The 18,630-nt window shown below is 43.6% G+C and overlaps 1 protein-coding gene across 1 annotated transcript; it reads left to right on the top strand.

The window, feature by feature from the left end:
* The first annotated feature begins 1,567 nt into the window (after nucleotides 1-1,567).
* On the top strand, nucleotides 1,568-16,270 carry SNTN (sentan, cilia apical structure protein). Its single transcript, XM_030307165.1, has 4 exons — nucleotides 1,568-1,677; nucleotides 3,663-3,697; nucleotides 11,054-11,193; nucleotides 16,068-16,270. The coding sequence occupies exons 1-4, from the start codon at nucleotides 1,568-1,570 to the stop codon at nucleotides 16,224-16,226; spliced, it is 444 nt and encodes a 147-aa protein (XP_030163025.1). The 3' UTR covers nucleotides 16,227-16,270.
* Nucleotides 16,271-18,630: the final 2,360 nt, after the last annotated feature.

The following is an 18,630-nucleotide window of genomic DNA, read 5'->3' on the forward strand; positions in this document are numbered from 1 at the left end:
AAAGTATTCTTGTACAGCTGGCAAAGTGGACTTGGCAGTTTGAAAGATCTTGTTCATTCCAGACACCACTAGTAAGTGACAGAGTCAGAATTCCAACTCAGACCTTTTTACCATGGAGCCTCTCTTCGACCACTACCAACAGTCCCCCCATCCAGCCCATGTCAGAATCTTCGGGAATATGTGTTACAGGTCCAGGTTCTGGGAAACCTACCCAGAGCCCTCTGTGAGGAAACCAGCTGTCAGTTTGAACTTGGGCAGTGAGGCTGGCTTGAAGTATCCTCTAATCCAACGGAGATCATTGCACAGGCTAACTGACAACGTGCGGAGAGAGCTGGCATTAAAACTCTGACCGGCGTGGGCAACAGTAATGGCCGAGGCCAAATTCTCCGCCACCCTCCCACCTCCAGTTTAAACGAAAAACGCTAAGGGAATTAGAGTTAAGAGGTAGACGGAAGAGGGAAGAGAAAGCCCGTGAAGGGAAGCAAGCGATGAGAGAGTGACAGTGGCCTTATGGACACAGTGACCCGTGATGCAGTAGTAAGATAGCAATGTCCTAGAGCCAACTTACAGCCTGGACAATGACTGTTCTTAGCTTCTGTTGAGATCTGTCTGCTCTCCCCCATCAACTCGCCCGTGATCGAAATAATCATTGGTCACTTCTTCCTCGAACCAGACCTATTTGGCCGAGCTGACACAACCCCTGCGTTTTTTGTTCTTTGGGTTTTTTGTTTGTTTGTTTGTTTGTTTGTTTTTTACAGAAAGAGCTCTAAGCTAACACAAGAGGAGTAGCCTTCCCACCGGCCTTCGTACATTTATACTGCCCACCTCTCTACGCTATTCTTCACATACAAGCTACGGTGATTTTTTTTCAAAAAGGAAATCTAACTTTATTACCCTCCTTGCTTAAAAACCACAAACGCTTTCCTGTCCTTGTGGCCTAGAGTGAAAATCTCCTACCGTGGCCTCCCAGCTCCTGCATGGTCTTAACCACCATGCCTTCTCTTCTTCCTCAGGCAGGGCCTCACTCCCCACCAGCCTCTCCGGTCCAGCCACACTGGCCTTTCCTTTAGTCCCTCCTGATCACCACACTCCCCACTGCCCCTGAAATTAGTACAGGCTATTCCTTCTGCCCACAATGCGGATCCTTTGACTTTTCATCTACTTAACTCCTACTCCTCATCCAGCATCACTTCCCCTGGGACACCTCCCTGGTCTCCCTGGCTGATACCAATCTCCTAGCATCCTCTTGCATGGTAGTGTTCCCAGGTGTGACTTTTTTGCATGATCACTTGATTAATATGTCTTTCCCACTAAGCTGTCTGAGATCAGGCTCCATGTCTGGTTTTGTTCACTGTTGTGTCCCCAGCACCTTGTAGAGTGCCTGGCCTATTGTAGGCACTCAAACGTTTGTTGGATGCATGAATGGTTTAATGTTTACATACAATAACACCAGCAAAAGGCTCTTCTAAAAGTGCCTTATATAGTTGTCATGGAGTGAATGACAATAGTAACAGTGGGCAAGTGACTGTTGCTTAGGAAGGACCAACACACAACAGGCAAGCAGAGTATGTGTGGCTGTATGCACAGTACCCAGGACCAAGCCCTCCACTTGGAAGGGGACCCCAGTCTTCCTGGAGCCCCAACATCCACTTTGGCACCTAGGAAAATGCCCAAAAGGTCAGTGACGCGTGGCTCTCCTTTAATGAGTTTTATTTAAGCCTGCAGGTGCGTTTCCCAAGAGGTCCTGTCAACCTGATGGCCAAGAAATTGCGAATTTGGTGCTTATTACCCACCCCAATCCAGCTTTAAATTGAATTGGGGAAACAAAGGGAACAAATGTGCAGCCTTGATTTCAAACTGAAAAGATGATACAATCAACACAAATATCTTTGATTGCCTCTTGAGAAACATTTGTGAATCAAAACTAGCAATGATTTTAACTGTGGAACAAATACTTGCAGATTATCCGTGACAGAGGGAAATTGATTCATATCATTCAAATGTGTCAAACTATGGCTAATAAGTGAAAAATAATCTTTCTCATGTAATTTTATTTAGATGTCCTGTAGTTCATAACACTCTCTTAAACACTTCACAAGTGCTAGGCAGTATTCTGCTAGGTGGAGGTGGGAGGTGGGGAGGGGAAGATTTTTGAGATAAACTGCACAGCTCTTGCCCTCAAAGTTCTCACAGAATAATGGAGGAGATCATGACAATAGAAAATAACACAAGTCATGTTGCAAGTATACTATATGTAAGCAAAGTAAAAAGATAGCACATTATATGAAGGGGATGATAAGGGTGCAAAATTTCTAGAAAACTAAGAGGAACTCACCAAGAAGACCATAAAAGGTGTAAAATATCAGAGTCCAGCTTCCTAATTTTACAAACAAGAAAAGTGAGGCCCCCAAGGTGATGAGATCTTGACTAGTTAATGCCAAAACCAGATCTTCAACCCAAAAGTTTTCTTTAAGGGGTTGTCTAAGATACGACCAAGTACTATTGTTCTTACTGGCTTTCTCAAAAGCCATCGGGGTTGCAATATGGAGCAAATTTTGATTTGCAACTTGTAAAGGAGTGAGATTCATCTTCCTGCCTCCTATCTGGCCCCTTATCCAATCTTTTTCTGATACATCAGGTGGAACAACTTCCCCAAATGCAAACGTGATCATGCCATTCCCTTCCTTCCCACTGCCCTTAGGAGAACGCCCAGAGTCCTTCGTAGGATTCAGCAGGCTCTGGCCCTGGCCCTTGACTGCAGCCTCCCCTTCCACCACCATCTGCATCCTTCTCCGGGTTCTAGCCACTCTGTGCTTCCTTTGGTTCTTTGATCATGGCCTGCCTTCTCCCATTTCAGGGCCTTAACGCACATTGTTTCCTCTGCTTGGAACACTCTTCCTCCTTCTTCACCTACTGCTCAGATAAAATGCCATTACTCTGACCTGTAGACTGGGTTAGTTCTTCCCTGCCCTCTGTAAATGCTCTGCCAGTCCTCTGTATTGAATTACGTGTTTGAAGTCTGCTTTCTGCACTAGACTTTAAGCCCCAAGAGTGCAGGAACATGTCTCCGTCATTCATGATGTATCCTCTCCCTCCAACAGAGGACCTAGACTCTTAGGTAGGCTCAGCTCCTGGGGCACATAAATAAACTCCAAATCCTTAGTGTTTTATGGAACAAGAAGTTATTTTCTTTTTCTTTCTCATGTGACAGTCCGGAGTGGGGATTCCAGGTCTGTGGCAGACTGACTCCATGTAGCCATGTAGGGACCCAGGATAAGGATGCTTGTGGTTTCAACATGTGGGTTCCAAGGTGTCCTTGATAATTTCTGTGTTAGTCAGCTGGAAATAAGAGAGAACAGAGAAGAGCTCACATGAAAGGTGATCACTCTTTTCTACTCCTTTCCCATTGGAGGGAATTTAGTCATGTGGTTACATGAACACAAGAAAGACCAGGATGTGTGGGCGAGGCACGTTCAAGCACTTCTTTCCTATGTGGCCAGGAGGAAATGGAGTTTGCAAGACAGACGGCTGCTGCACTAGAAGGTTCAGTGAAAGCTTACTGAAAATAAGTTGATTTTTAAATCATTGTATTGCTTTACTTTCAACGCAGAGATGAATACCCAGTCTCCAAAATCCTTATGTTTCTTTCATTTTGTTGGCAGCATTTCAGTATCCAAGCAACTGGCTTCAGTGAAAGGTAAGACATGGAGTGACTGGGATGTGTGTATTTCCCCTCTACCATGATAGTGCACCGGGAGTTAAAAAGAACAGGACGGCAAATGATGCCAGAAATGTAAGAGACCTTGTGGACAAATCATCAAACACCCATGTTCTTTTTATAGAACTCTTTTGAGAACTGAAGTCCAGTGATAGGAATTAGTTTGCCCCAAGTTAGTCCGTTAAAGGCCAAGCTGAAAGCATGGATCCCATGACTCCTAATTCAGTGTTCTTCCCACACGCGCAGTTGCCTGTCTATGGGTAGCATCCTCCGGAGCAAGACCATCCAGAGCAAGACCATCAATATCTACTTGTGAATGGTCACTGGAACTCAGATGCAAACAAGCCCCAACTGCCCCTTATTGGTCGAGTGAAAACAGTGTTGCCAACTCTCAAAATAGAAATACTTACACTCAGAATTCAACTTTATAGGTAAAATATCTTTAGAACTAACATATTGTTCTTTCCGTGGTAATATTAAGAAAAACCCCCACTCATATACTTGGATCATTATCTTATTCCAAAATGTGTGGCTTTAAAATGTTCACAGAATAACAAGCATAAACTTGGATATGACTATATTGAAACTGTTTTTCTTCGTAAACAGCTGGCCAACGTCTCCAAAGGAGACTTGGTATTTTTACTTAAATAAATCTCCATCTTGATGGAACAATTGTTTTTATACTATGACAACAGAATACCTATTCTGTTTCACAATATACACAGTTTCGGACACTCGTGATAATTGTCCCGCATTTCTAATACATCTTATCCCTTCTAGGAAGTTGAGGGGAGTAGTAACTCTCCATCACCCTCACTGCCCCTGAACACACACACACGTGTGCACCATTCTTAGCACCAGATTCCTAGCATTGGACCATTGGGCCACATTTATTCCCATGTCCTAAAAAAACACAGGATAAACACGGCTCAACTTCCCAGAATGTGTTGTATTCAATGCAAGTAGTTCTAAACGTTATCCATTGAAATAAGGCAGGGATAGAGGATGAAGTAGAGGTCAGTGAGAACCCACATTTTCTCTGCTGGCTACTTGGGCGTATGCCCTTGACCTCTTGAGGGTGGGAGTGGGGGACAAGTACATCCCTGCCTCTAGCATCCAAAGCAGTTTTGTGCAGAAAAGTTGGAGAAGCACTAGAGTATTGGGGAAACTACTGACCTAGAGAGAAAAAAAGAGACCCAGTTTTTATTCTTGCCGCACACTACCTGCGTGAACTTGGACAGACCACTTCTCTCCCATGGGCCTCCATTGCTCCATTTGCAAAAATAACTGCTACTAGGAAAAGTTCTAAAATGAGGGGATTCTGACACCTTGCTGTACTGAGAGTTGTGTTCCTGTGACACTAATGTGTCAGGTACTTGCTAGATCCAGTGTTTAGATCCGTGTCCCACGTTCCACGGCAGGTGAGGAGAAAGAGGCAGAGGATTGCCCTGAAATTCCAGTCAGCTCAGTCCAACACACATACACTAAGGCCCACAACACTCCACGGCCTGAGAATGAGCGTACAGATAAATAAAATGTAGTAACTGCCCTTGGGAGTGTGCAGTCTAGAACTGTTCCGTCCAATAGAGCAGCCACTAGGCACATGAAGGTACTGAGCACTGAAATGCGTGTAATAGATAAGTCAGATTTAAGAGACTTAATATGAAAAAAAAAAAATGGAGCCTGTTTCACTAATTGGTTTAGATTGATTACATATTGAAATGATATTTAAAAAAAATTGTTTTAATGTTTCTTTTTGAGAGAGAGACAGAGACAGAGCGTGAGCAGGGGAGGGGCAGAGAGAGAGAGGGAGACACAGAATTGGAAGCGGGCTCCAGGCTCTGTGTTGTCAGCACAGAGTCTGACATGGGGCTCAAACTCACCACATCATGCCCTGAGCCAAAGTCAGACACTTAACCGACTGGGCCACCCAGGCGCCCCAAGTGATAATATTTTTAATACACTGGGTTAAATAAAATGTGTTATGAAAATAATTTTGTATGTTTCCTTTTACTCTTTTAATGTGGCTACCAGAAGTGTTTAGATTATCATTACGGCTCACATTACATTTCTCTTGGACAGCACTGACCTAGAAGGAAATTTAGATAGCTGAAGAGTGTTCTAGTGTGAGGGTTATGATAAATGTATGTCTGGGGAAATCGAGAAGCCCAGAAGAGGGACCTGTTGCCCAATCTGGGGGTGTCAGAAAGAGTCGTACAGAATACACTGCCTGAAAAACAATATCTAAAGGCAGTGTGCATCATGGGGAGGGACCAGACTGTGTGACCTCGAGCGAGCTACCTAACCTTGCTGTCCCTCAGTTTTCTCCTCTATAGAGTGGGGATGATACGGGAACCTACCTACGAAGGCTGATGTAAGAATTAAGTGAGTTGAACCCTGTATATCCTACAGAGGAGGGGCTGACACGTAGAATACCAGCTCCGTGATCATTCGTTTACAACTGTCCTCCAGAACGCAAGCACCAGGAAATTAGAATGTCTCCACTGCTGTTGTTCACGGTTCTATCCCCAGAAGTAAGACAGAGCCTGGCAATAAATATTTGCCAAAAAGTACTTGTTGGGAGAACAGAGTGAGTAAGGGGACTACACACAGTTTAGTATTATCAAAGCGTAAGAAGTGAGATCGGAAATAACAGGAGAGGTTGACATGAAGTACCTGGTTTAACACCCTCTCCGATACACCCCTTCCAGAGGCAAGAAAGCTGATAAAAGACGCCAAAAGAGAAACATCAAGCCCTTGCATTTTTATTAGGACTTAGCCCTTTACAATATGCTTTCACATATTTGCTCGCAACACTGTGAGGCAGACAGGAATTAAAAGGCAACACGCTGGGTTTAGTAAGGGAAGAACCCAGCCATAAAAACAGAAAAACAAAACATCTCGCAAAGTATCATCGGTGTTGGTAAGATAACCAGAGTGCCTTGTTAACTTTCATGTGTGATGTTTTCTAGTTCAGTTTTTACCATGAACATATGCTATTTTATAGTCAGGACAAAAACTGCCTGCCGGGTTCAAAAGAATGGAGGAGAAGGAAAGAGGAGTTGGCTAGTCCAGATGGAGTCCCCATCTAGAAGGCAGCCAGACGTCGAGTTCCTCGAAGGGTTGGAAAATGTCTGGTTCTACAGCCTCCACGGAGGTGGCCTTATAAAGAGATATTCCAAAGTGGCAGATCTTTCTCTGGTCTTTGAAATCAGACTTTCAAATGTTTCCTCTGCCACTTCTGAGCGATGTGACCTTAAAACTCTTAATCTCTCCATGTGTCAGTTTCCAATATGTAAAATTGAGACGCAAATCACACTTACCTCTGTGGGTTTTACTAAGCATTAGATAAGGTTATGTGTGAAAGGCACCTGGCACACAATAAACAAGGAAGGTGTCTGTCATTATTTGCAAGCCCACTCCAGACTGGAAATACACCCCTTCCTCACCAGAAAGAGCCTGGAGAATAGAGCAGCTCATACTAAAGCCTTCCCTAATTTATTCTTGGTTCTTAATTAATGAAGCAACTGGCCAAAATTACAGAAGGAATGTTTACCTCTTAAGGAATTAAGGTATTTCCTCTAAGCAATTTGCTTCTTTTTTTTTTTTTTTTTTTTCAACATTTATTTATTTTTGGGACAGAGAGAGACAGAGCATGAACGGGGGAGGGGCAGAGAGAGAGGGAGACACAGAATCGGAAGCAAGCTCCAGGCTCTGAGCCATCAGCCCAGAGCCCGACGCGGGGCTCGAACTCACGGACCACGAGATCGTGACCTGGCTGAAGTCGGACGCTTAGCCGACTGCGCCACCCAGGCGCCCCGCAATTTGCTTCTTAAAGACAGAATAAATGGAGTCTGGTTTTTGGCCACTTAAGTTCAAGGTTACCGCCATATAGCATCCCACCTCCTCAAGCACACACCCCAGGAAAGACAGACCCAAGCTAGAGGAATATGCTCATCTCCATGGATTTCGACGAGCCGCAGAGTGTTGGGTAATCGAGAAGCGTCTCAATTGTGACTGTGGGTGTCAGGGATGTGACAGAGGTGAAGGGAAGAGGTGGCTAAGGATGGGGGAGAGGGGGAGAAAAAGATAACAATAAAATCCAAAGAAGCAGAGAATGTGGTGAGGTTGGCATTCTAGGCTAGATGGAGGCCCAGCCACTGGGTGAGCAGACAGAAGTGGGAAATGTCAAGCAGAACCATAGGCAGGTAAGACTGAGCATCGGGAACGAGGGAAGAAATCAGGGACTAAGAAGCTAAGGACATAGATTTGGCAGACATTCATTCCATGAATATGTGTGAAGCATGTACCATGTGCCAGGCATTTTTCTAAAGATTCCAGGTGCCATAGAGCAGAAGACAGGCAGAGGAAAAAAAAAAAAAAATCTCTGCAGGAGGCTTATGTTTTTGACCAGGATTCAAATTCAAGCTCTGCCACTTACTAGCGGTGGGTCCCCAGCGAGGTCACATCCTTGCTTCATCTGTAAAGTGCTATGACGATGGAGATACATACTGTGTTCCTGAACTGGAAGAGTCGACACAGTAAATACAGCAATTCTCGTCAAATTTCTGCTAAAGCTTGAGCGCCCGGGTGGCTCAGTCGGTTAAGCGTCAGACTCTTGGTTTCATCTCCGGTCACGATCTCACGGTTCATGAGGTCAAGCCCCACATTCAGCTCTGTGCTGACAGCATGGAGCCTGTTTGAGATCCTCTCTCTCCTCTCTCTCTGTCCCTCCCTGAGCACTCTCCCTCCCTCTCAAAATAAATAAATAAACTTTAAAAAAATTCTCTTAAGGCTTACTGCAAGTCATATATAATATACATGGAAAGCCCTAAAATAGCCAAAATAATTTTGAAAAAGAGGAAAGTGGGGGACTCACTCTCCTCCATATTAAGGCTTACTATATGGAATATACTGGAATCAAAGAAATGTGATGTTGACAGAGGGACAGATGTACAGATCAATGAAACAGAACAGGAAATCCAGACACTGACCCATACAAATATGCCCAACTGACATTTGACAAAGATGCGAAACAATTCAGTGAAGGAAGTATAGCATTTTCAACACCTGATGCGGAAGCAACTGGTCCTCCGCAGGTTAAAAACCTGAACCTCCACCTAAGACTTACACCTTCTAGAAACATGAACTCAGAATGGGCCATGGATTTAAATGTAGACCATACAAACACAAAACTTTTAACTTTACATGGGACAACTCTTTCAGAAGAGGAAGCATTGATAAATCAGACTTGATAAAAATTGGAAACAATTCGTCCACAAAAGATCTCAAAGGATTAAAAACCCAACAGTTTATGAACTGGGAGAAAATGTTTGCAAAGAAAAGTCTGATGCCTTTTTATAGGCTGTAAACTCTCCGTGGTCTTGTTCTCCTTTCTTAACCAAACCTCCTTCTTCTAGGTTTCAGTCACAGCTGTCTCCTTTCAGCTCTCCCGATGTGCCACACTCCTTCTGATCCGAGCCCTCACTATTCTACTTGAGCTTGAGACATTTGGCACAACCCTAATCCTAGCCTGACTACCCCACCCCACCCCACCCCAACCCTTTTACATGGCAGGATCCCTCTCATCCATTAGGTCTTAGCTTAAATGTTCATCTACTCACAGAGACCTCCAAGACCAGCTATCTAAGTAGTTTTCCTCCCAGATGTAACTTTTTTTTAATGTTTTATTCATTTCTTGAGGGAGAGAGAGAGACAGAGCATGAGTGGGGGAGGGGCAGAGAGAGGGGGAGACACGAATCTGAAGCAGGCTCCAGGTCCTAAACTGTCAGCACAGAGGGGCTTGAACTCACAAAAGGTGACCCGAGCCATAGTCAGATGCTTAACCAAGTGAACCACCCAGGCACCCCCCCCAGATGTATTTTTAAAATTTTTTTCTGTTTCTGTGCCTTTTTTGCCTCATACATCACAAGCGGTAAATCCATGTTATCTATGTACATAGAGAAATAATTATTGAATGTATATAAAAGCAAATACGTGCATAAGCACTTATCTTATTGATTATTACTTATTATCTCATTAGATTGTAAAGTATATTGTAAAAGCAGAGGCCACATCTGGGTACTGAGTGGGAAAATATTAGAAATATAGTGGGTGCTCAATACAAAAGTTGTGTTATTCTGTCTGATCATCATTCTTTGTATAAACAATTGTTGCATAGTACCTGGGTTAAAAATGGTAGGATTTTGTTTTTCTTTTCTTCTTATTCATTCATTAAATGGCATGTCCTAGCACCTACTATATAGCAGGACTTTGTGTTGGTCACTGGGAATACAGTGATGAAGAAAGATATGATTCCCTGGCCTCACAGGGCTTGCAATGTAGTTGAGAAGAAAGGCCATTAAAAATGCAATAACTGGGGCCCTGGGTGGCTCAGTCGGTTCAGCGTCCTACTTCAGCTCGGGTCATGATCTCGTAGTTTGTGGGTTTGAGCCCCGCGTCGGGCTCTGTGCTAACAGCTCGGAGACTAAAGCCTGCTTCGGATTCTGTGTCTCCCTCTCTCTCTCTCTCTGCCTCTCCCTTACTCGTGCTCTGTGTGCGTGTGTGTCTCTCTCAAGAATAAATATTTAAAAAGGTTTTTTTTTAATACGGTAACTATAACATGAGAGAAGTTCTATAACAGAGGATGTGTTAGAGCCTCAGAGGACAGAGAACATACAAATTTTTTTTTGCTGTACCTTGTGTAGTTCTCAGTGTCCACTGGGTGCTACCCACTAGAGAGGAATGAGTTAGCATCACCCTTTCAAGGAGTTTAAACCAGAGAAACCAGCTGGGAAATCAGTATGTTTGAGGCCTTAGGTCAAAGAGGTCCCTTATCCATCATGATATCAAAGAGCTTGTTTTAAATGCTATTCTCCTTTATCACCCTGGCCTGAAGTGATGCTTTGATTGACATCGAATATAAACTCCACAAGAGCAGGACTCTGTCTTACTCACTGTGGTACCCTCAGTGCCAGGGACTGAGCCTAGCACCAAGCAGGTGCCCTTTAAATATTTTGCAGATCAAAAAACCAACTGTGAGAGAGGTGAGGTGTTTTCCCAAGGTCACATGACAAGCAGGTGGTAAATCTTATCCTGTTTCTACTAATTCTTATTGCTCCCGATGGAACTTTTGTTTCAATTATTTAAGGACCTGGTGTCAGATGTCCCTACATCCCACTCCCAGATAGGGGGCAAAGAGTCCAAGGGCAGGGCCACATTGACATACATCTTCCAACCCTGCTCATCCCAGTTCCCTCGGAAAATACAACCCTGTGTCTGGGGAAGAACCATTTCTAACCTAGACTACATCATTGTACGTTTCCTCCCTCACAGCTCTCAGGAAGGGCTCAGATCTGGAAAAGGCCATTGCTACCATTGCTCTGATTTTCAGAAACTCTTCTGACCCTGATGGTAAACTTGGAAAAGCTACTGCCAAAAATCTGCTGCAAACCCAATTTAGGAATTTCACGGAGGTGAGAAAATGAACAGGCATGAAGAAACGGGGGCCACGCCATACTGGGTGGCCCAAAGAGCCAACAACTCCAGCGAAAGGGCCCTATTATGTTGTTTCATTCAACAAATGTTTAATGAACACCTACCATTTGCCAGGAAGTGAACTGAGCACTGAAGTTAATGCAGTGAACAAGCTAAAAATCCAGCAGAGTAGAGGGGTGCCTGGGTGGTTCAGTTGGTTAAGCGTGGGACTCTTGATTTTAGTTCAGGTCATGATCTCATGGTTTTGTGAGTTCAAGTCCCGTAGCAGGTTCTGTGCGGGTAGCGCAGACCCTGCTTGGGATTCTCTGTCTCTCCCTCTCTCTCTCTGCCCATCCCCCACTCATGCTGTTTCTCTCTCTCTCTCTCAAAATAAATAAGCTTCAAAAAAAACCTAGCAGAGTAGAGAGATATGCTGAAAAGGTCATTAGAAATATGCAAATAACCATGAAACAGTATGGCATGCATTGAAAGAGTAAAACAGAGGGACCATCTTGGGGCAGTCAGTCAAAGAAGCTCTCCTGGAAAATAAAGGTATAGCTGAGATCTGAAGAGTGAGCAAGAGTTAGTTTTGCAAGGGAGGAGGGTGGGCACTGAGAACGTAGCACTCCAAGCAGAGGCAATGGCATATGCAAATCCTGTAAGGCAGGTCAAAGATCTGGGAGAGCCGAGAAGGGAAAGGAAAGTAGGAAGCACTAGGCGATGAGGCTGAGAAGGTGGAGAGAGGCAAAATTACAAAGGCATAGCCTGAGAGCAGGAGGAAGCCAGGAATGTTTCTAAATCAAGGGTGAAGAAATTACATCACCTGCAGATGGGATTGGGGTAGGGGTCGGGGTGGGGGTGGGACAAAGAAAGAGTGTCTGTGAGGAAGCACTCCAAACAGAGGCCAATGATGTCGGGACTAGGGTGCTGAACAGGAGAGACATCTGGAAGGTGGAATGAACAGGATCCGATAACTGACTGGCTATAGGGTTGAAGGACAGGAGGAGCAAATTATGACACCCCAGTTTCCGACTGTGGGAAGAAATGGGTGGTGGCCTCATTTCCAGAGAAGTCAAAGATTGGGGAATAAGCATATTTGAGGTGAGGTGGGGTGGGAGGAGAAATGATGAGTTCCATCAGAATTTGTCAATTTTAAGATGTCCATGAAACATTCTGGAGGAGAAACAGAGCAACAGGACATATGACTTGGGAGGTCAGAATAGAGATTTGTGTTCGCAATTCGGAAGTCAGAGTTAGCAGTAGATGAACAGTCACTGACCTGAAGGGAGTGACCTAAATTACCTAGAGGCGTATTTTCCAACCTTCAGTCATTTGAATACCTCCTTCAATATCTTTCCCATATCTGCCTAGAGTCTGTATTACAATTCACTTAGAACTTGTCTTCTTTAAGTTAACTTTCTTTTTAAATAAATTTATTTTATAGGAATACTTTATCACTGAGGCACCTGGGGGGCCCAGTCGGTTAAGCACCCGACTCTTCATTTGGACTCAGGTGATGATCTCACGGTTCGTGATTTTGAGCCCCGCATCGGGCTCTGCAGTCAGGGCACTGCCTGCTTGGGATTCTCTCTCTCTCTCTCTCTCTCTCTCCCTCTCTTTCTCCCCCACCTGCTGTCTGTCTGTCTCAGTAAATAAACTTAGAGAGAATTATCTCTCTTTAATAACATCACTATTCTAAGTGTTAATTCAATGGGTAAGAGTGGAAGGTAGTAAAAGAATAGATGACTACTAACTTGTATTTAATAGTTCATCCTGCCTCGCCTAAAACTGCGTTACACTCTACAAGCACACTTAGGGAAATGCTGGCTGAGGGGACATGCATAAGAAGAAAAGAGGGGTTCGTACAGAGTCTAGACCACCAATATTTATTAGTAGGTAGAGCAAGAAAAAGACTGAAAGCAGTCTCTAAAGTTCTATGGGTGTTCGGAGATACTACGAAAATAAGTACTATAATTCCATGAAAATATAAATGTATTGGCTCTAGCATATGACAGTTATATCTGGTGTCATCCACTGGGGGAAGGTGGGCCAAGGGGACAAATTCCTGTGAATCTTGGATTATTTCAAAAGACTGTGTGAGAAATCGACTTTTTTTTTTTATTCCACAAATAAAGTGATTTTATAAAAACTCAATTTCATTAGAACAGAGAATAGAATGTGGTTCCCAGGGGGAGGGGGATGAGGAAGTGAACTGATAGAGGTCAAAGGGCACATATTTTCTTTCTTTCTTTTTTTTTTTTAATTTTATTTATTTTGAGAGAGAGACAGCGAGTGGGGTAGGGTCAGGGAGAGGGAGAGAGAATCCCAAGCAGCAGCCGTGCTGTCAGTGCAGAGCCCGTTGTGGGGCTCAAACTCGCGAGCCATGAGATTATGACCCGAGCCAAGCTCAAGGGTCATTTAACTGACTGAGCTATCCAGGCTCCCAAAGAGTACACATTTTCAATTTCAGGAAGAATAAGTATTATTTGTATGATTGTTTGATTTTTTTTTTTTTTTTTAAGAAAAATCTTTGTAGCCAGAAGTATCAGGCAAGAATTTGCCAAGCGGTAAAAAGTTCTGGGGAGCCTTTAAGGAAAGCGTGGGTGAAGAAATCCTATAACACTTGCCTACATCAGAGGCCAAACGAGATGACACATTCTAGAGAGAAAAAGGCCTCATACTTGGTGGCTGGGCAGATCTTCAGGGAGCTTTTCACACGTATGAAAATGAGGACCTAGTGGATGGTCATCCTGATGTACAATCGCACCCCCTACCCCTCCCCACCCCATGTAAGGGGACAGTTCCCAGGCCCCCGTGGATGCCTGAGACCACAGACAGTACAGAAGCCTCTCTAGACTGCTTTTCCTTATGCACACACGCCTATGATAAAGTTTCCTTCATAAATTAGATGCAGTAACAGACTCCTAACAACAATAATAATAAAATAGAACAATGACCATACACTCTAGTAGAAGTTACGTGAACGTGGTCTCTCTCTCAAAATACCTTATCGTACTGTACTCACCCTTCCGGTGGGCATGTGAGATGATAAAATGCCACGTGACTGAGAGGAAGGGAGGTAAATGACGTAAGCACTGTCACGTCAACTTAGGCTTCCATTGACCTTCTGATGATCATCAGAAGGAGAATGGTTGCTTCCAAATCCCAGTTGACCCAGGCAACTCAAACTGTGGAAAGAGAAACCTCGGACGAGGGGGTTCCTGCTGTAATTCACCATCCCCTCTGAGAACAGCCAAGGGTAAAAGAAAGTTAAAGCCAAATCATGTCCCTCAGTGTAGATTAAACTTGAGAGAGGCAGTCAATTTCTGGATCTCCAGCAGCAGACCTATCCAGGCCTCATGTGAAGTCGGGCTCTCTGCTCAAGATGACAGAAAGCAGAAGCCATATTTCAGGGGACTCTAGGACATTCTCAGTATTAATAGTGGTAACTTAACTTTAAGGAGCAAACATGGAGAGTAATGTCAGGACGCTGCCTTGGACCTAGCACCCAGCTCTGTGAGACTCCTCAGGGCAGGTAGGGGCACACAGGTCAACGGCAAAAGACCGCAGCCCCTTAATGACTAACTGGGCTTTCTCCTACATCCCTACGTGGAGCTCTCTGGTTAACTGAGATGGCACTTTGGGCTGAGGCCTGGGTTCTGAGAGGAACATCTCCTTTCTCACAAGCCTAATGTAATTTGGGGGGATCTTAACACTCTATAGTCAGTCAGATAAAATAAAACTGAGCATTTATTCGCACTGATAAGAAGATACAGAAACAAGATGGCTGATCAGGCCCCAAGAGAACTACCTGGGCCAGCTCCCAGGTACTTAAAATACATAGAGAAAAAAGAGAGAAGATCTACAGCCGCCTCTGACCTTTGAGCAGTGTGTCCTTCCACTAGTAAGTAGTCCTGTCTCTGCCGTGGGCCCCACCATGTCCACAGAGCACTCAGCTGTCATGGAGCGAGGCAGGGGAAACTCTTTTTGCCTTCACTGTTAGGTGTGACCTCTTGAGGACAACCAGCCTGGAGAGACAAGAATGGTCTAGTCGGTAAGAGGAATGTATCATCATTCCTAAAGTGCTCTAGTCGTTGCTGTGATGGCTTTTTACAGCTAGCACATGGCTGAGCATTTGGGGTTGAACTAAATGCAAACACAGCCCAGAATACCAGAGAATCAAACGACCTTAATGTTGTTAATGCCACTTGGGAGGATATTTCACAGGCTGTGGTTGGAAACTAAAAAGCCTCTTTGTGGATGTACTACTCACACGTCTCCCCTCAATCTATTTAGGAGGACTATGGACTTGGGTGTGATTTGTGATGAAACTGAACGCTGGACAATTTTCCAAAGCACAGATTTTTCTATGAGCATTTTTTAATTTCGTATTTCTGGACGGTCTTATTGTTCATTAGAACACGGAGTGAATACCTCTCATAACAGAGATTATATGTTGAAATTGTGAAAAATGTAACATATCTGTGCTTCTAGAGAGGCAGATGGTTAGTAGTTAAGAGTGTGGGCTCCAGAATCAGGCAGCCAAGACCATGAACTCTAGCTTCACACCAATAGCTGCCTAGGTTGGGGCAAGTGACTTAATTCTCACTGAGTCTTTTGATGCTCATCTGTTAAGTGGGGATAATAGTCGTATATTCATAAGGTCACTGTGGAAATTCGGTGAAATAACCCATGAAAAGATTTAACACAGTGCCCCACTGGTAGCCCTGGTAACAACTTGACATGATATTGTTACTACCGTGTTATGCCATGTTACAAGAACATGTTAATAACATGTTTCTTAATTGCTTGTTATCTGTAAAACCAAGGTGACACAATGAATTCAGTTTTTACTTGTTCTTTATTCTCACAGGGACAAGAAACAAAACCAAAATACAAAGACCTCCTTTCTGAACTCGATGAGTACACTGAAAATAAGCTTGATTTTGAGGATTTCATGATTTTGGTCTTAAGCATCACTGTAACTTCAGAGTTGCTACAAAATATATGGAGTGTAAAAACGATGAAGTAAACAGCTTTAAAAATACAATCAGAACACCTGGGTGGCTCAGTTGGTTAAGCGTTCCACTTCAGCTTGGGTCATGCTCTTGCAATTCATGAGTTCGAGCCCTGCGTTAGGCTCTGTGCTGATGGCTCAGAGCCTGGAGCCTGCTTTGGATTCTGTCTCCCTCGCTCTCTGCCCCTCCCCCACTCATGCGCGCTGCGCGCAGCGCTCTCTCTCTCTCTCTCTCTCTCTCAAAAATGAATAAACATTTAAAAAAATTTAAATATGCAAGTAAACAAAATAATGGCAGTAGACTGTTAAATGACTGAAGTCTTTTCCATTTTATTTTTAGCTAATTGAGCAATTAATCCCATGAATCTGGGATTGCCTGGGATGGTTCTGATTGCTAATATTTAGACCCAATAACTCCAAAAGTACCTGCATACTCTCCAGGAATGTTTGAATGATCTAGTCTCTGGGTGCTTTACAATAGGATACATTTGATACCACTGGGTACCAAATTGCTTTTGCTTAGTCAATAGTGACTTAGAGCATCTTCCTGATAGTCTTTGAGTTATCACTTAATGAATGAATGAATGTTTGTTCAGCCTTTTCTGGATGGTACTGAGGATACAGTAACGCCCTAGCTACATACTCTCTGCCCTCAGACATGCCTGCAGAAGTCTAGCAGAAGAGGTGGATATTTAACAATGGATGTCAATTGCATATACAGTATAATTATAACTATAAGGGCACCAGGATGCTAGAAGTGTTTATCACATTACCTGAACTCAAAGGTCAGAGAAGCTTTACCGACATTCTGCAAAAGGCGAAACTACATGAGGGAAAAAAAAAAGATCAGTGGATGCCAAAACTGTGGGCGGGAAATGGAGTTGTCCACAAACAGGCACAAGGGAACTTTTGGGGGGGAATGGCAATGTTTTATATCTCGATTGTGGTGGTGGTTACATGACTGCCTACATTTGTCAAACTCTTAAAACTGTATACTACAAAGGGTAATTTTGCTGTATGTGAATTATACCTAAATAAACATGACTTAAAATCCCAACACCCCAATATCCTTGTAATCTGTGTGTCAACTTTTTATCGTCAACCAGCAACTTTTTGAGAAAGCTTCTAAAAGGTGTGTTTCAAGGACCCACATCCCTATGTCCACGCCTGTGTTTTTGAGTTTAAATTACACACACACACACACGCACGCACGCACACAGGTCAATGCCTGAGCCTTTGAGACAGACTTTCGCAAAAACTTCTACTCATTGTAAAATTATTGTAACTTTGAAAGTCCCTCCCCTTATCTCCCCTTTTCTTCCTAGTCCAGCATGGTAAGCCTCACATACATAATGTGAAGAAACTCAGGAGGGAGACCTTCACCCCTGGTCTCACCCTATAGTGTTCCGAATCCACCAAGATCTGACTCCTTGCTTCTTTCCACTTTCCAAACCTCAGGCATTCTTTTTTTTTCTAACATAACGTATTGTCAAGTTGGCTAACATACAGTGTATAGTGTGCTCTTGGCTTTGGGAGTAGATTCCCATGGTTCATCACTTACCACACCCAGTGCTCATCCTAACAAGTGCCCTCCTCCATTGCCATCACCCATTTTCACCTCCCAGCCCCGATCAAGTTTTTTTGTTCTCTGTATTTAAGTTTGTTCTCTGTATTTAAGAGTCTTTTATGGTTTGCCTCCCTCTCTGAAACTATGTTTTCCCCTTTCCTTTTCCCATAGTCTTCCCAAATTCTACACATGAGTGAAAACATATGATATCTGTCCTTCTCTGACTGACTTCTTTCACTTAGCATAATACCCTGCAGTTCCACCCAAGTTGTTGCAAATGGCAAGATTTCATTCTTTTTCATTGCCGAGTAGTATTCCATTGTGTATATATCCCACATCTTCTTAATCCATTCATCAGTCAATGGACATGTTGATAGTACTGCTATAAACATTGGGGTACATGTGCCCCTATGAATCAGCATTCCTGTATCCTTTGGATAAATTCCTAGTAGTGCTATTGCTGAATTGTAGGGTAATTCTATTTTTAATCTTCTGAGGAATCTCCATACTGTTTTCCAGAGCGGCTGCACCAGTTTATATTCCCACCAACGGTGTGCAAGAGGGTTCCCGTTTCTCCACATCCTCGCCAACATCTGTTGTTTCCTGAATTGTTAAATTAGCCACTCTAACTGGTGTGAGGGTGGTATCTCAATGTGTTTTGATTTGTATTTCCCCAAACCTAGATATTCTACACTGAGAGTTTACATACCACGTAAGAAAACCTCCAGACTTTACCCTCTATCATCCTTTTAACAGGGGATACAAATGTTCAATAGGGCTCATACTAAGTGCCAGGCACCATTTTAGGGGCTTTACAAACATTAACTCTTTCGACCCCCATAACAACCCTCT

This window comes from Lynx canadensis, chromosome A2, assembly GCF_007474595.2.
Source record: "Lynx canadensis isolate LIC74 chromosome A2, mLynCan4.pri.v2, whole genome shotgun sequence".
In the NCBI taxonomy this organism is placed as follows: domain Eukaryota; kingdom Metazoa; phylum Chordata; class Mammalia; order Carnivora; family Felidae; genus Lynx; species Lynx canadensis.

Excerpts from the sequence above, each read along its gene's own strand:
- SNTN (XM_030307165.1), top strand. The coding sequence starts at position 1,568 with ATGTGTGGCTGTATGCACAGTACCCAGGACCAAGCCCTCCACTTGGAA. Across the intron at positions 1,678-3,662 it reads CCTAGGAAAATGCCCAAAAG|CATTTCAGTATCCAAGCAAC; the intron begins GTCAGTGACGCG and ends TTTTGTTGGCAG. Across the intron at positions 11,194-16,067 it reads AATTTAGGAATTTCACGGAG|GGACAAGAAACAAAACCAAA; the intron begins GTGAGAAAATGA and ends TTATTCTCACAG.